The sequence below is a fragment of the Oryzias latipes genome, chromosome 7 (assembly GCF_002234675.1).
Source record: "Oryzias latipes chromosome 7, ASM223467v1".
Lineage (NCBI taxonomy): Eukaryota > Metazoa > Chordata > Actinopteri > Beloniformes > Adrianichthyidae > Oryzias > Oryzias latipes.
The window spans coordinates 10,484,396-10,501,866 of NC_019865.2; the positions used below are offsets into that span (position 1 = coordinate 10,484,396).

A 17,471-nucleotide genomic window follows, 5' to 3' on the forward strand; every position below is an offset into this window, starting at 1 on the left:
CCATCTTCTGATAGTAAAACCCCACTCTAGATGGGGAGTTTTTGTTTTTTTATGACCTTAACTTGTTTATTAACTTGTTAGGAAGGTTTTAAATTTCAATCTAATGAAAAAAAAAGCTTCTTTCTGTTTGTTTTACCCTTGGTGTATAAGGCGTGAAAAAAATGCAGCAAAAGCAGTCATTGAATATGTGCAATGATGTCTGCAAAGATGTGCACAGTCAACAGCACTTCCTTGTTCAAATAATTTTAAAACTGCTATTTCCTTGATCTTAACAGGTGTGAGTCTGCAGCTTCTCTACACAGTGCATGTCAGATTCACATCATAGGGCTTTAAACTAACAGCTTGTTCTCAGCAGATGCAATTACACCGGTAGAGTCCTTGAGACTTAAAAACTATCATTGTCCTCGTGGTGATGATGGACCCAGTGATTTTCTAAAGAAGAAGACATCTAAGATTCATGTCTAGTGAGGTCCCAAGGGGCATCATGTCTGTTGGTTCATAATGATCTCAGTCTTTGTGTGTCAAAGACTGAGATCAGCTCCAGGTTCCCATCAGAGGAATCCTTTAATGCAAAAATTAGCATAGTATGAGAAGAATCACTTGTTGAATTCTTAATTTTTTTACTTCTCAAAAACCAAAAAAAAGTTTTTGCAAAACAAGTTAGATGTAGCTTGGAGTCAAAAAAAATTTTCTTTTTAGGAAAATAACAATGGTGGCCTGTTTTCAGTCATGTGGGGGAGACTTCACTCTTTCGTGACTTCTATTTGACAGAAACTGATAAAGATTAAGTCAAGTTTTCTCCCCAGAGGCAACTCTGTTGATAACTCCTAACACATTATAAGAAATTCCACAAAGCTTGTTTCAATGATTGTCACCCAAGAGAGTCCTCAAAGATCCAATTTAAAGGAATGAAGGAACAGGACTCGGACAAGCATCAGGCTTCTTTCTCTTCCACTGTAAACCGTTTTTTAGACCTTTTTTTGACATCTTTTAGCTGTAACCTGGTTTTAAACAAAAACTGGAAAAAGCTAAAACAACTCTAACAAGTCAAAGGTCTAATGTCTGATGAAAGCCTGTCCTTTTTGACCGTCTTATCAGTGAGGTTTGCGTGATTAAAACCTTTTACTCAAGAAGTTGAGCGTTTCTGCTCAAGTTTCATATGTTTATTCTCATGAGTGACCTTCTGAAGAAAAGCAAAAGTCTGCTTTTATAGGATTTGTTTCTGTTGAACGGTTTCTGAGGCAAGTTTCACTCTCCCACTCACACACTAGTTTGACACCGTTGGCATTTGTAGTGCAGGACATGTTTTGACGAGTTTGAACCAACAGATAAGTTGGAGCCACATCGTGATACTTGGAAAATGTGTTTGTTGAAATAGAATATCACAAAAAGCAGATGAGTGGGTTTCTGGAGTTTCATTTAGCTTCTAGAAGTTTCAAGTCTATAACTAAGATGATTCTTCACAGAAAAGTATGTTATCAAACCCTTGATGAAAAGGATGAAATTTCCCATAATAAGTCATTTTGAAAGAGAGTTTTGAAAACGTGCAAAATCCATTATATTGGTTCTTAATCAAACATAGATAGAAATGACCAGAAGTGGATCAAACACTTCACCCCCCCCCCATCCCCCTTTCCCCCATGCAAATAAATGCCAGCTTATTTTAAGAACCAGCTCTGATAAGAGAGATATTGTCATTCCATCCACTTTGGAGCAATTGGGAGGCGTCCTGGGCGTTCTCAGCAGAGGTTTCAACGCCTCCCCCTTCAGTCGTGGGTCAAATATTGAGTGAAAACCACTGGGAGCTGTCAGTGCGGTGCCCCACAGAGACGAGGCGCAGCGATGGAGGTTCTTTCCGCTATTCTCTCAGCGCTTTTGCTCCGCTTTGTCGCTGCTGATAACAGAATACACTGGACATATACAGGTGGGCTTTCTGAATATTCACAACACATGGTTTTTTTTTTTACAGTAAAAAGATTTGTTGATAAATATATAGGGGGTGAAGGATGGATTTGGTGCGTAAAAGTGTGCGATTAATCCAAGTGCGGCAAAACACTGCATTTTAAAAAAATAAACTGTAAACATGAAGTTGCCCTGCTGCAACAATTTGACATTAATCAAAGTGACAATGCAATGCGCTCCCTTGATTTTCGATTAATTTCAGGCATTTTTATTGCGTAAGGAGGGAAACAAAGTCTTGCAAGTTCATTGCTGTGTCGCATTTTACTGAAGAGGTGAAAGTTACTGGGAACCGGGGGAATATCCAGTTTGACAAGTCTTGTAAGGGTCTGAACAACAAAAGAACCCACGATCATTTTAATCATCATCAAATAAAGGCATATATAAGCAAACCTTTCACAAAGTGTCACCTAAAATAAACAAAGTTTTTCTTATTTTGTACAGAGGGAGCGTTGGATCAGCAGCACTGGGCAACCGAGTATCCTGCGTGCGCGGGGAAGAAGCAGTCTCCAATTGACATCCAGCGGCGCAATGTCAAGCACAACCCAAACATGTTACAACTGGAGCTCAGCAATTACGATGCTCAGCAGGGGAAATTTCTCATGACCAACAACGGCCACACGGGTAAGAACGTGACAGAAGATGAAAAACTGTCACATGTCTTGCATAGTTTACTCCTAGAATAAAATATTTCACCAAGCAACTAAAATCCCTGATTTGTAACAAAACAGCTGATAAAAGAAACAACTCTAACATGGTTTGAATTGTGTTAAATTTAGGCCAATTCCAAACCCAATCATGTGGAAGATAACAGCATCACAAGTAAAGAATTCATGGTCAGTGATCAAATCCTTGTGTTGCTTTAGTTCAAATCAACCTACCCCCCACCATGACGATCAGCCAAGGCCTCCCGGGGATATACACAGCTGTCCAGATGCACCTGCACTGGGGAGGCTCACACCAGGAGGCCAGTGGAGCGGAGCACACCATAGATGGAGTCCGCTACATGGCAGAGGTTTCCAGAAAACACTCTCTTCATCAGGCTCTCCATGAAAGAAACTGAAAATCAGTAAACATTCTGACAGTTACAATGAAGAAAAACACGCTCAAGAGTATTTTTTTAAATACAGCATTTAAATAACAAAACTACAGACTTCTGTATGCAAAATCCAAAAAAAAAAGGACCTGCTTTCATTGCTTTTTTGCCTTATTTCAATTCTCAGTCTTTTGCTTATACAAGTTCAGTAAAAAGTGCAAATTGTCATTTTAAAAAAACTGCTTCTGGTTTATTTTCTTTCCTTCCAGCTTCACATTGTTCATTACAATTCTGAAAAGTACAGAAGCTTTTCTGAAGCCAAAGATAAGAAGGATGGATTGGCGGTTCTTGCCTTTGTCTACGATGTACGTAAGCACAAAAACCTCTGCCTCTGTCTCAGCACCAGGTCACCGCAGCACCAATGCAGCATCTGGACACCACTTCAGAGAAAAAGAGTCAGGAAGTTTACAAAAAGAAAAGCTTCTGAGGGAAATAAAGATTAATTCATGATTCAACATCCTTTGAAGTTTAAAAATTTGGTCAACCTTGTGATTAAAGACCCTATTGAATTTTCAGCTGCAGATCAGTTTAGTGAATAAGAACGCACTTCCTGTACTTTCAGAGGCCTACGCTGCAGTAAAGACAACAGTGACAATAATCACACAGCCTGTATGGTTTAGACAGACTCAGTTTCCTCAAATATTTTAAATTTACTCAAGTAAAGGTTTATAGAAAAAGTTGTTTATCTATGTAGACAAATGTCTTCTTTGGAGCAAAAATAACTCAGCTGAGCTAGTAATTTGATTTAATAATAGACTTTTAACTAAAAAAGCACAAAGATACTCAGTTATGGACTTGAAAAACCTTTTGGGATGATTCATTTCTGCATCATGTTTTTATTTGTTAGGTTTGAAGTAATCAATGTTTTCATTTTAAAATTATGCATAGATTCAGAATACATTATCGCAGTAATGCATGATTGATTTGGTTTTTAGACCTTTCTTGTTTATGTATTTTTTTGTGTATTATCAGATTATTATAATATTTTTTCACAGTCTTCAATAATTTTGATTCTATTTCGATCTTTCTTGAGAATTTTTTTTAAATGTTGATGGAAAATGTTGAAATTTTACTGACCATTCTGCGGCAGTTACTTTTCTTTCCTTTCTCTGTCTTTGTGAAGCGTTTAAATTCTGTTTTTATAGCTTTTTGGCTCCTAATAAAGTCATTTTCATTGTTTTCTACAAAAATATATAAATACGTCAGGTTGTTCATCCAGCAAAAAATAATAAGAACAGCTCCCGTGGCAGTAAAACAAACACTTTAAGGCCCTTAACAAAGTATAATTCGGCACTCTGAAATGCTTAGAATAGCTCCTGGCTACCACCAATGCAAAGATGTCTTCTGTAGAGAACATTTCTAAATCTGAATATCTCCCAACCCCTGAAAACTACTACATAAACTTCTTTTGGTATCTATAGAGGATACTTGGGGCTTAGGGCTCTGAGAATTGTAGTTTTTGATGGATCTAAAACAATTTCAACTGGACACATTTTTCTTTCTGTCGCATTCAGGAGGTTTAAAATTCTCATTTCCATGTTTCATTGAGTTTTCTTTGTTTCTAGGATGGACATTTTGAGAACACGTACTACAGTGATTTCATTGCAAACCTGGAGAAAATCAAGTATGCAGGTGAGTTTCATGTGCACCCATTTTTTCCTCAGATGACTTTGAAAAGTTAGTGTTCCCCCCCCCCCCCCGACAGGTCAGTCCATGAATATTACGAGCATCGACGTGCGCTCCATGCTTCCGGAGAACCTCAACCATTTCTTCAGATACGAGGGGTCCCTCACCACGCCCCCCTGCTTTGAGAGCATCATCTGGACTGTGTTTGACACCCCCATCACTCTTTCCCAGAACCAGGTAGACAAGGCTTTTCTTCAGAAGTGGAAAACTGATGGAAGCATACATGTTTTTTACGTTTTTCTGTTTTCCTGCTGCACCAGATCAGGAGGCTGGAGAGCACTTTGATGGACATAGACAACAAAACGCTGTGGAATGACTACCGCATCGCCCAGCCTCTTAACGACAGAGTGGTGGAGTCATCTTTTCTCCCACGTGTCAGGAAAGGATGTGCGTGTCTCGCCGTGGCGATGTGATTGCAAAATAAGTGGTTTGTCGGGACGGCCGTGGTGCAGTGGAAGGGCGGTCGACCCTTGATCAGTTGGGTTCCCGCCTTGCCTGATCATGTGTTGAAGTGTCCTTGGGCAAGACACTGAACCCCACCTTGCCTCTGGTGGAAGGTTGGCGCCAGTGTTTGGCAGCAGAACCGCCATCAGTGTGTGAATGTGTGAATGAGACTGTGACTGAAAGCGCCTTGGGTCTAGCGAAAGCGCTATAAAAGTATTTGCCATTTACCATTTTGTCAAAAAGATCATGACAAGTTTTACAGGCCTGATCCTAATTTGTTTGACACTTTTTGCCTCTGCAGCATTTTGTCTACAAGATGTGATAGAGTCCAGGCTTGAGAAGATTGAGGGTTTGATAACATCTCTGGGAAAGAACCTGTACTCTGGTGAGGAACTGCTGAAGATGTAAAAGGCAGAATGGAAATAAACCTTTTTTTCTTAGGTTTTCTTGTTCTTTGTCTCCCACTTAAGGAGGAAATCGTAGCCCAAATCCTCCCAGATACGGTGAGTCCTTTAGGGAGAAGATGAAAAGGCTCATCCTGCTCTGGAGTCTAATCCTGTTTCTTGTCCCCTGCAGACCACAGTGATCTGTTTCCTCTGGTGTTGGGTTTCCCGGAGAGGAATTATGGCAGTTATGCTTTAGCGCGCCTCAACCACCCCATGGATCTGGACTCCTTCACCGTCTGCATGCATGTTTTACCTCAGGGCCCGGGGGTTCACACTGTCATCTCCTATTCCAGTGACGGCAATGACAACGAGTTGACAGTCTCCATCAGTAAAGATGCAGAATCGGGAGAGATAGGTCTTTGGATCGGCAACGAATTTGTCAACATGCCGCACACTTTTAGGTCACAGGACTGGACGAACTACTGCATCACCTGGTCATCCCACACCGGTGGAGCAGATATCTGGGTCAACGGCATGTTAGGTGAGCAGCGCCACCTAAGGAGCGGTTACACCATCCACCCCGGCGGTGAGTTCATTCTGGGTAAAGACCAGGATGGAGTGCTGGGATTGTCCGACGCAGACGCTTTTGTGGGCAAGATGACTGACGTCAACGTGTGGAACTATGTGCTGAGCACGGCAGAAATCCGTACCCAGATGTCATGCGGGAGAAACACCAGCACTGTGGGAAATGTGTTCAGCTGGGGAAGCACTAAACTTAGCATATATGGCGGGGTGCAGCTGGATAGCCAGTACAGATGCATCTGAAAGGCCTGCCTGTCTTTTGATGAGCTTAAACCGCTGCATGGGATTTGTACTGCTGATAGTGGGGCATTAAGGTGCTGTAGATGCTGGTAATGTAGGATAAAATGCTTCTCAGACGCCAGGTTTTATATTGAAATGTATTTCACAGCTTCATCCATGTATTCACATATATGCACCAACAATAAAGGCTTAAAAGAGACTCTTTGTTATGTTTCATTACTCACATACACGTTCATTCATTTCTACTACTCTGCAAATTTTAATTTACATGCACAACAAGGTTCAAAGACACTAATGCGTATATAAAGACTCTGTTCCAACTTCTCATAAGACATGGAATAGAAAATAACTGGACCCTTTACCCCCCCACATCAAAGACTTCCTCTCCTTTCAGAAGGCTGTGACCTTTTCCGGATCCTCGGGTATTTCTTTGCTGTCTTTCAGGGGCAGATCGCTGTCACCCAGCTTGATCTCTACTTTGTTCCTCTTTCCGAACATCTGGGAAACCTCCAGGAAGGTTTTTTTCTTGGTCTCTGGCACCACCACCCAGACGTAAACCAGGGTAAGCAGACAGATGACAGCAAAAACGATGAAGCTGTAAGGTCCCAGGCCTCTCTGGAGGGGAAAGGAGGAAAGGAAGTGTGATCTGTGTATCCTCAGGATGAAAGGTTGTAAATATTTTAGGCCAAAACAGCTGGATATACACAGCCGACAAGGTAACCTTTTTATGGCAAGGCTTGCTTTTTTTTTAGCCTCTGTAACCAAAACCAACTCGTCTCCTGTTTACTGTTCATCCTTCAAAAAACAATCTTTATTCATCAGTTTGTTTTCGACAGTCAACCCCAGTAGCCTTACACTGTAACTGTAGCTTCAAACTCTGCACATCGTGCTAAATGTTTGAAATACTTGGTGTGTGGTTGGTGTGACAGCCATCAAAAACACGCAGGAACTCTGAGGTTTAAGCTGAAGTTCTGCTCTCTTAACAAAGCAGAACAATTGCTTTAAAAGGTTATTTCAAAATGTGTTTGCACTCATGCCGGAAGAAGTGGTTCTGGACTTTTCTATGCAAATTGTATCACTGTTGCTCCTCTGTGGGAGTTGCGTGCCTAACCTCCATGAAGGGAAAGACGAGGCCGACGGTGAAGTTGGACAGCCAGTGGACAGAGCCGGACACCATGAATGCTGCAGACCTGGCGGACTGCCTGAACATCTCGGTGGTCACCACGTTGGGGATTGGACCTGCAAGCGGACAGACGTGGTCAATTACTGAAGAGCATACTTGTGTCTCAAACATGTGAGTGCTGATTTGAAAAGAAAAAAAAAAAAAGACATGATTGCATGTCTGCTCCCGTCCAAACAACTTGAGCTAATAGACCGCCGTGCCGTAATCACAGAGTGTAAACAACCACAGGTGGGTCAGACTCACTGGGTCCGATGGCGTGGCCAATGACGTAGATGATGACACACATGATGCTGACGTATGGCATCCATGACACGCTTTCCTGTGGACACAGTAAACAACATGATATTAATCCTTAATAGCTCGGGGCCTTTTTGAGCTATGTTTTTCTATCGAGATTGTGATTGTGAAAGTGCTTTTTTAACAGTGAAGGTGTGTATCCCTTGCTGACTTTTTGCTCTAATCTGTGCATTATGTAGACAGGATGCAGTTGGACTATGGCATTGACAAAAAGCCTCAAAGGAAGAACAGCAGCATAAATATAGGTACATCTTATTTGTCGATATATTGACTAATCTGTCGTGTTACAATAGAAAAAAATCCAATATTATAATACATTTTTCTAGAAAAATGTGATTGCTGTGACTCAATTTTGTGTGGAAGTGAATTAAAACCTAGAAAACTCCTGCAGGAAAAATATGGCCGAGTTTGTTTTCATTCAGAATTTCGCTGTGATGTTTGTCGCTGCAGCAGACTGTGAAGTTCAACTTTTTCAACAATGGACCACTAGAGGGCAGCAATGAAAAATGCTGAGGGTAAAGCAGCTTTCACTGTGGGTACCTGGAGGCTGAGGGCGATGGTAAGAAGCACACACGCTGCACAGCAGATCCCAAAACCTACAAGGAGGAGCAGCCGTCGGCCTGACTTCTCCACGATGAAGACCTGGGCAAAGGAAAAAAAGAGCTCAGTCTTTCAGAGACCAGCTCTGCATCAATGAGGTTTTATCATCTGTTTGAAATACTTACAGCTGCTACAGTCATGACCACATTTACTGCTCCTGTTCCCACTGTGACAAACTGAACATCGTTCTCATTAACTCCTGCAGAGGAGTAAATGCTGTCTGCGTAGTAGTAGATCTGAAGGAGAAATGGACAAAAACAAAGAAATACGTCAACAAAATGAAGCAAACATCTTTGGAGGAAAATAGAAGCTTTTCTTGTGAGATCATATAAAAAGAGGAAAATGATGAGAGTTAGGTGGACACTATAAAAAAAATAGATGAGCTTGATATTAATAGACTCTTCTATGCTGATGATCCATCCATTTTCATAACCTGCTAAATCCAAAGAAAGGTTCCGGGATTCAAATCATGGTCTTTTCATTGTGAGGCAAGGGTGCTAACCACTTTCCCCTAACCCACGAGGCCCCATGATGAGCCCAAACAAATGTGTAAATCAGCAAAACTGTTAACTAGTTTACTGATAACATTACTTAAGGCATTTTTTTACCTCGTTGGTCGACTAGCTTGACCCAAATTCCATAGAGGTAAATCAGTAATAGCAAATGCTTAGTTAATTAACAAGACCACTTTTCATTTAACCGATAAGTTGTGTGACATATATACTTTACTAGTAAATTAGTAATTGATCAATTACCCAAAAAAATTTATTTTGAGTTTTGAGTTCACTTAGAGTTACAATTTATTTATTATTTATTTTATTTACAATTTATGACTGAAGTTGATCCTTGACCTTCATGTATTTGGGGACGCCTGTAGTCATTTTTCAGTTTGTCGTTTTTAGGTCCACTTTTATGCTGTCCTTTATCAGCCATTTTAGTTTATTTAATAAACTTCCATCATTGTTTTTCTGGTTCTCTTGCATGGAAGATTTTTTGCACCCATAAATCAAAGCAATTGACATTTTAATATGCAATTCAGGCTTGCAATATGAAAATGCATATTGAAAGGTTACCATTGAGAATAACATTTTATATTGATTAATGGGTGAAAAAACTTTATTTGCATTTGCATTTAAAAGGATGAAGGAGAATGAAGGAATGGAGAAAAATTGCTCTGGTGCCCATTTTTACTGGGACTAGATCATGCATATCTATTTTCTAAGCTTTTAAGTGTATTACCATTGTTCATTCTTCACAGAAAAAAACCCCAAAGCAGTATTTTGGTCCATTTAGGCATTTCTCTAAAAACCTACTCTCTGAGCACCAGCCCCAATCCACAAAAAAATGAGCGGGTTCTCATATTGTACTGTAATGTAAACCTGTGAGAACAGCCCCTTCCAGGAAGAGTCTGACCAGCCAGCACCGCCCCCAGGATTAAACAAACACCCACTTTCTCCGCGGAGCTAACAGTGTTTGGCAAAAAGGCTTTCATTTGACAGTATATGCACAATATGAACATCCATCTTTGCAAATGTTTGGATGCAGTTTGTTTTCGTGGGCGAGATGCAGACACGCAGCTGAGGCCGACTCTACATTGACGTCATGAAATGGGCGGCACCCACATGGAGCAAAAGCCGGTGCCTCAGAGATCGAGTCATCCTACCTCTGGGATGGAAAATGAACTGTGAAATCAACTAATATTTCATTTAAAAATGGTTCTCTAGTATTCCACAGATAATATTTTATCATATATATGGATATAGTTTACTCTGTAAGGCTTAAGGAAAGCAATATATGGGCGTTTCAGAAAAAGGGAGACGTGCAAAGTTTTTGAAATGTGTGGAGGAGTCAATGAAAGAAGTCAGAAGTGAGGATTTCCATGCACAGAATGGTTTAATGCCAAAAAAAAGAGTACAAAGATGCAATCTTTACTCTGCAGAAGCTTCTAGAGAAGTAGAGAGAAGACCAGAAGGAGCATTGTATCTTTGTAGATCTTGAGAAAGCTTAAGACAGAATACTGACGGGGAGCTCTGGTTTGCATGAAGTACATGTATGTTGGAGTTGTTCAGGACATGCATGAGAGCTGTTAGACGGTAATGAGATGTGCTGTAGAACGTCTGTGTGTAAATGAGAGGGATTCAAGTGGAACACTGAGATTACAGGGAGCAGAGGTGAAGAAGGTGGAGAATTTTTTAAGCCCTTAGGGTCAACAGTCCAAAACAACGTAGAGTTTGGGAAAGACAAGACGAGGTGTGTGCAAGCAGGTTGGAACGGGTGGAAAAAGTTTCAGGTGTTATGTGTGACAAAAGAGTGTCAGCAAGAATGAAAAGAAAGGTGTAGAAGACTATGGTGAGAGCAGCCATGGTGTTGGTCTTTGGAAGTGACAAGGATGGATAGAATCAGGGGAACAGATCATGTTAGATGTTTTGGATGCAGATTGACATGGTTTAGAGAGGTTTAGAGGAGGGACAATGGTCATGTTGATAAAAGAATGCTGAGGTTAGAGCTACCAGGAAAGCAGACAAGAGAAAGACCAAAGAGGGGGTTCATGGATGTAGGGACGAAGGACATGAGGGTTGGTTGGTGTAAGGGAGGAGGATCCAAAGGATTAGAGAGAAACAGGTGATTTGTGAGGTGAGAAGCAGCCAAAAGACAAAGACAAAGTAGAGGAAGACATTTCCAACAGAAAATCTTGCTTTCATCGACCTGTGATGAGGACAGGTGAGCTGGTGTGTCTTACCGCGTTGACACCGGACAGCTGCTGACCCATGTTCATGAATACGACTGAGATCAGCTGCCAGCGGAGAGAGCGCTGGGCGAGCAGGGAAAAGACCGTCAAGCGGCCTTCGGCCCGCTCCGACTGGTCCTCCAGACGCATCTCTGTCATCTCAGCATCCACATCGTCCCAGCCGCGCAGCCGCTGCAAAGCTACGAGCAGCAAAACCCTCAGAAAAACACTCAAAACCCTGATGATGTATGAGGCCGATTTATGTGTTTGTACCCTTCTTTGCCTTCTTCTCGTCTCCCTTCTGGATGAGCATGTACCTTGGGCTTTCTGGGAAGAAGGGCAGCAGCAGCAGCTCAATCAAAGCAGGAATGCCGGTTAAGCCCAGCATGAGGGGCCAGCCTGAACAGGAAGATGAATAAATAAAAAAAGGCTATCATGGCCAGAACCTTGTCTCCCCGCCCATCACCTCTCCAGCATCTTTGCACGCATCACTAAGAAAACAGTCGGCTTCTTTTGTTCTTTTTAATCATTCATTTCTAATGTTTGCACCATGATGTAGATTGTAATGTAGAGGGTTGGAGGATAACAAAACATGCAAGATGTGTGCAAAGATGCTGAAGAGGTGTTGGGTGAGGAAGAAACGGTGCAATTTGCTCCTACATCAAATCGAAATCAAAAGACCTTGTTGGCCTCAGGTTCAACGTGTCATCAAAATAGGCATAAATTTCAAAACTCCAATACAATAAATACATCCTAGGCGATGTTAAGCAACTAATACATTAGAAATAATCAAAATGTATCGAAATATGTAACTCATCAGTCATTTTAAAGAATGAGGATCACCTGCACTGTTGCCCAGTATGTTTCTGATGCCCAGGACTTGGGCACTTAAAATCCCAACGGTGATGAAAAGCTGTGGCACAATGCCAAGAGCTCCCCTCAGATTTTTTGGAGAGAGTTCACCCAGGTACATCGGCACCACGTTGGACGAAAGACCTGCAGGCAGAAGAGTGGCAGCTTTCATACAAAAAAAAACAATCATGTTACATCCACGTGAAAGCGCTTTCCAACCTGCACAGATGCCTACAATGAACCGAGCCACAATAATGATCTCGTAGGACTTTGCGACTTCACTGGCTCCCATCATCACAGCAGGTACGATGGAGAAGATGTTATTGAAGAGGAGGGTGCCTTTCCTATTGCAGGGTTGAAGCAGATCCACCTAGTTACGAAACGTCTACGGTGTCCAATGAGGCTAAAGAATATGAAGAAGTTTACCTTCCTAGGTGGTTGACCAGAGGAGCCACCATCAGAGAACCGAAAAAGCCTCCAAGAGGGTACATGGAGACGGACAGAGACCACAGCAGAGTTAGTAAGTTCTGCCCCATCTCAGTTTTGTAGCGCTCCATGTAGGTGGTGTTGTAAAACTGCTGCATGACCTGAAGGGGGCAGGAAAAAGCTGCTTGAAGCCAGTTTCTGTGACATCATCTCCACAATGATTCTGAAGCTACGGTCACGCCGGGCTCAGAAACGCACGTTCAAACGCCCACTTTTAATGAAAAGTCTATGTAAACACTCGCAAATGCAGGTTTTGGGCTTCCGTGTTCAAAACTCTCATGTTCCTCCCATCGCTACCCAAGTTTTTAAGTCCGTTTTTGGGCTCCATGTACAAAACGTCCGGTCAATGGAGGCACGTTGAAAGTTAAACCAGTTGAACTTTAACAAATAAGGGACTTGGATTTGGCAGTGACGTATCCTATTCAGTTCATGGAAGTGCCAACCGTTTGAAAATTGATCATGAAGGAGAAATTAATAAATTGTGTCTGGCTGGAATTATATAACACCAGGTCTTTCATATATCTGAATGAAGCTGTGAGAGAAAAAGCCTGTAGCAAAATCACCAGATTTACACCGCTTCCACATTTCACACCAAACCTCTTCCAACTGTGAGTACATGCGCTAGTACCGGGCAGTGACAGTGCTGTGTGAATGCCATTTGCTAAAAACGTGTTCAGTGCATTCTTGCCCGGTGTGTACGTAGCATGGTTTGCAGTAAGGAGCTTACCGGGGCCGGGGAGTTGATGACCGCCACGTTGTACCCATACTGGAACGATGATCCAAATGCAGATATCAGCGTGGACAGCGCCAGGACTGTGGTCAGTCTCTGTTTGAGGGGGACAAACAAAATAAATGATCTGGAACAGAACAGTCACTCCTAAACCCCACATCTGCCACTTGATGGGAACTCACCCCTTTCTTTTCTGCAGGATCCTTACATTTCTCTGCCATGGCCTTGTTTGGACCGCGTGTCACTGTAAGCAACCAAAAGAGTGTGTTTGATTATATTTGCACCCCTTGGACGAGTTTGCCCTTTGGACGTGAGCTCAGAGAGGGTGGCACCTGTTTACGGCGTCTGATTATCACTGCTGACTGTGCTCTCAGGATTAAATAGCTGCTTTATGAAGTGGATAAAAGATACCTGCTAAAGTCAGAGTAGCTGTTCGCACAACAAATACACGCCTTCAACCACTGAGCCTCCATAAATGTAAACTACCGCTTTCATCAGAGCAGAAATGAATAAGATAAACCATCTTTATTACATATGCAGGGTTGCATTTTACCACAGAGGGAATGTGTGGATTTGAAATCACAGCTCATGAAAAACACAGCGTTGATCTTTGTACAAATGGAAGATCTTTACCTGCATTAAGACAAAAGAGACACATTTCCGCAGAGAAAATCAGCGGGATGCTTGTTTTGTCTGCAGGTTTGTCATGTGCTGCGTTTGGTCTTATCTCCACAGCTGAGCCTGCTCATCAATACAGTTTTCCTGACTCACTACTCTCTTAAAGCCACATGTCATTTAACGCAGAAACTTTCCTGTTTTCCTTTTTTTTTCTCCTTTTTACAAACATTCCGGTAAACCAAATCGCCAAATCCTGTAACTTTATCTGTTTTATCTTGGGTCTAAAAACAATTTCTGAGGTGAGACTTGCGGTTTAATCACAGACGGACATAAAGCCATCATTATCTTCACATCAAGCAGCATTGACGTTGCTCGAAGACGTAAAACGGATACTTAAACGCCTCTCCAGTCTGTCTCGTAAAGGATATCCAGGCGTTCTCAAAGGATGACATAAGAGAACGTGAAAGAGGACAAACGTATCCAAATGCCTCCACTTTATCTGTGTTATTGCTGTTATCAAGAAAACAGAACAATGTTAATTGAGTCATAAAAGTTAAATCTGTTTAGTTGAACTTTGAGGGTTGAGTCTTACTCAGCTTTTTTTGGCAGTTGGTGCAGATTTAAACAGCCTTGGAAGACATTCATTTACCCTTTGTAGTCCTGCTTCATTGTGCTCATACTTGCAAGTGAGCTAAAGGTCCTTTTAATCTGGGGTCAACTCAGCCGGTCCCCACAGGCCACACACAGACCACACACCGACATACACAGACTATAGATCGGTTTAAATATATTCCGACGTAAAAACATCACAATTCAAGGGATTTTCAAAAAATCTTGCAACCAACAGATGCTTTAAAAGACATATTTGTCACCTATGCCGCAGTTAATTTCAACAGAAACAGATTTTTGTGAAAAACTTCTTTTTTTCTTCAAAATGTAATTTATTTTGTGTTTTCTTCTAATTTGACAAGGTTTAAATTATTTTAAGCTGGGCCACGACCCGTCTATGTGCTGCAGCTGTGCTGCAGTGCCTGCACTGGACTGATGGCGGAGCTGACGCTGTGCAGACATGCAGCTCACACATTAGGAAGGGAGAGCAAACATGCAGGATGTCAGGCGCACAGTTCCAAGCGGAATTTCACTGGAGCTTTAACTGCTTTCTCACAAAGGCACAATGGACAGAGCGCAAAGACAAACCAGCAGAGCGCAAAGACAAACCAGCACAACTTCTGACTCTGTAGGGTACGTTCCATGACTAACACATCGTGGTGAGTTTATTTAAATATTTAAGATATAAAACCAGGATGGACAGGGGAAAAAGGAGCTAAAAAACTGTGTTTTGTGCAAAAAGTGCTCCCCTCAGTCTCCCAGCATGTCAGAGGCACTCTGAAAGTAAATGAATTAAATGGGCAGAGAGCCAGCAGAGGAAACAGCAGAAACCTCTTCCTTTCAACGTTTCCATCATCTCAAGTTGCTTCAATGTCAGCCAAACCTGAGCGCTAATATGATGGATTAATTCCTGCAGGAAACACAATTCAGGAGGATCTGTTCTGCTGTGCACAAGGACAAAAAGAAGAAACAAAATCTGCCCACTGGCTGTTTTTAATATCAACTGGATAAGCAAAATTGACTTCCTCTTTTTCCCTCAGAAAAGGCATCAGATGCTCTGAAGTTATGGAAGGCCTGGAAGAATGAACTCCAGCATGACTCTCATTACTTAAATGTAAACTTGATGAATTTTTAAATTAAAAATAGACAAATGGATGGGAACTCACCTCTCTGTCAAAGATGGGGTCCTGGGAACAGACATAAGACTGCCCAGTTTCTCTTCTGCCAAGACCCCTGACCTTTAAAAACAGCAACTATCATGGCAATCAATCCACAGCCATAAGAACAGTACGTTACAGAATTGTGACATCCCGGTTCACACAGTCCCGGGACATGACTTTGGTTCATGGAGTTCACACATTCCTCTATGCATTCAGCGTGTGGTTGGGCCAAGCAAACAGGAACAAACAGGGAGTGAGAGTAAGTACATGATTGGAGATCAGGTTTCAAGGAGGAAGTGCAGCACATGAGGATGGTCCCTGCTTCTCCTGCCTCAATGATAGTGAGGATGTAGGTTATTCAGGTGACACACAACATGCTGATGCTCTTTTGCAACTGCCGCCCCCAATGCCTCACACAACCAGTTAGACAAGAGCCGAGGGGTTTTAAAGAAGAGTGCGGTGGGGTAAGTTATGTTTTGGCCAAACACAGAAAAGTTGTGTTTATTAGAAAGCAGAATTCTTTGGACATGCAGAGCTTGGATAAACAACAATGTTGTTTGTTATGTTCTTCCTTGAGGGTTCAAGGGGAAAACATTTTTCCCTGTCATATTCATGATGGTATTTCTGTAAAAATTTGGAAAAATACTCACTTTTTACAGCCTTCCAAAAGTGATCTAAACAAAAAGGCTGTGGAAATTTCATAAAACCCAAGAAAAATGTGTTTTAAAAAAACAACACTTTATTGGTTTACAAAAACAGGTTAAAAAAAACTATTTTCTGAGCTCCAAAGTGTGGAGACACAATGAATTTTCTTTAGAAAATTGGAATAATACTCACTTTTTACAAAAAGAAATTCTAAAACGATCTGTTCAAAAATGATCTAAACAAAAATGTTTAACAAAACCCAAGAAAAAAATGACCCGAAATGTCGTTATTGGTTTTTACCAAAACAAAAAATGTACATTTACACATTTAAAAATAAAGATATATTTAAAAATAAACACTAAAGCCCAAAGTACCAAAAGTCAACACTGTTGGGTTTTTAAAAGCCTCCTTTCAGCTACAAAAGTGAATTTACAGCTGACATGGGGGGTGATGTCTTCTCGTCACGTGACCTGCCCGTGAGCGTACGTGACTGTGGAGTTCTGGACACCTCTGAATTGCTGTGGTCACGTAACTGCCGATGTTCCCCTCAGATCTGTGATTTATTTGTGTAAACAAGTCAATTTTACGGGAGAGGAACAGGTCGGGATACATTCCTAAAAAAAAAAAAAAAAAACAACAAATAAATAAATAAAAGAAGACTCACTCTTTCCACTGAAGGATGCTTGCTCTTTAAATCTCTGCCTCTCCCGTCACCATGGAAGCGCAACTCGCCTTGTGTCGTGTCACCCCAAAAGGAGTCCGATGGAGAAACATTAAGTTCTGCCTGCGACATTTATACACCAGAACAACAAGAGGTGTGACTCCCCCCTCCCCTCTGCCACGCCGCGTCACGTTCCTGCCCCACTGATCCCACTGAAAAGAGTGTGTGATCATCAGTGCGCGGCAGTGATGCTGGGCTGGGAGCTGGGGCAGGACCCAGTACAGGTGCAGCGGGGTCATGACATCTGCTGGAGTTTCCCGTCAGACGTTGCAAAAATGAATAATAAATAGTCTGAAATGCTTGCAGGGCAAAAGCATTACCAGAACCCACGCAGTGTTCACGCAGGAAAACCACTCAGCTGGAAGGATACAATTTTCCATTTTCAAAATGTGTTCATTTCTTAAGGAAAAATGATACAGAAAACATAAAAATGATTAGACTTAAGTGAA

General features: G+C 41.7%; 2 protein-coding genes across 6 annotated transcripts; one reads left to right on the forward strand and one right to left on the reverse strand.

Annotated features, from left to right (window-relative positions):
• The first annotated feature begins 1,775 nt into the window (after positions 1–1,775).
• ca6 (carbonic anhydrase 6) lies at positions 1,776–6,590 on the forward strand. The gene is made up of 10 exons (XM_004070391.3): positions 1,776–1,924; positions 2,404–2,583; positions 2,826–2,974; positions 3,265–3,360; positions 4,621–4,687; positions 4,761–4,918; positions 5,002–5,128; positions 5,487–5,570; positions 5,656–5,688; positions 5,762–6,590. Exons 1-10 carry the CDS (start codon positions 1,843–1,845, stop codon positions 6,394–6,396), a joined length of 1,611 nt encoding a protein of 536 aa, XP_004070439.1. The 5' UTR covers positions 1,776–1,842; the 3' UTR covers positions 6,397–6,590.
• On the reverse strand, positions 6,512–17,144 carry LOC101154948 (solute carrier family 2, facilitated glucose transporter member 5). 5 transcript variants are annotated; one of them, XM_004070390.4, is made up of 14 exons: positions 16,966–17,144; positions 15,663–15,734; positions 13,452–13,513; positions 13,267–13,365; positions 12,480–12,640; positions 12,273–12,397; positions 12,045–12,197; positions 11,475–11,600; positions 11,214–11,401; positions 8,599–8,709; positions 8,414–8,515; positions 7,820–7,895; positions 7,505–7,632; positions 6,512–7,008 (listed from the first exon to the last, which is right to left on the reverse strand). In XM_004070390.4, exons 3-14 carry the CDS (start codon positions 13,488–13,490, stop codon positions 6,784–6,786), a joined length of 1,533 nt encoding a protein of 510 aa, XP_004070438.1. In that variant the 5' UTR covers positions 13,491–13,513; positions 15,663–15,734; positions 16,966–17,144; the 3' UTR covers positions 6,512–6,783. The 5 variants fall into 5 exon arrangements, with proteins under 5 accessions (XP_004070438.1, XP_011475295.1, XP_020560239.1 ...); XM_011476993.3 differs by having other exon boundaries at positions 15,663–15,749; XM_020704580.2 differs by lacking the exon at positions 15,663–15,734.
• Between the last annotated feature and the right edge of the window lie 327 nt (positions 17,145–17,471).

Excerpts from the sequence above, each read along its gene's own strand:
- LOC101154948 (XM_020704580.2), bottom strand. Across the intron at positions 12,641-13,266 it reads TCATCAACTCCCCGGCCCCG|GTCATGCAGCAGTTTTACAA; the intron begins GTAAGCTCCTTA and ends TGCCCCCTTCAG. Across the intron at positions 7,633-7,819 it reads TGGCCACGCCATCGGACCCA|GTCCAATCCCCAACGTGGTG; the intron begins GTGAGTCTGACC and ends GTCCGCTTGCAG.
- ca6 (XM_004070391.3), top strand. The coding sequence starts at position 1,843 with ATGGAGGTTCTTTCCGCTATTCTCTCAGCGCTTTTGCTCCGCTTTGTC. Across the intron at positions 4,919-5,001 it reads TCACTCTTTCCCAGAACCAG|ATCAGGAGGCTGGAGAGCAC; the intron begins GTAGACAAGGCT and ends CTGCTGCACCAG. Across the intron at positions 5,571-5,655 it reads GGGAAAGAACCTGTACTCTG|GAGGAAATCGTAGCCCAAAT; the intron begins GTGAGGAACTGC and ends CTCCCACTTAAG.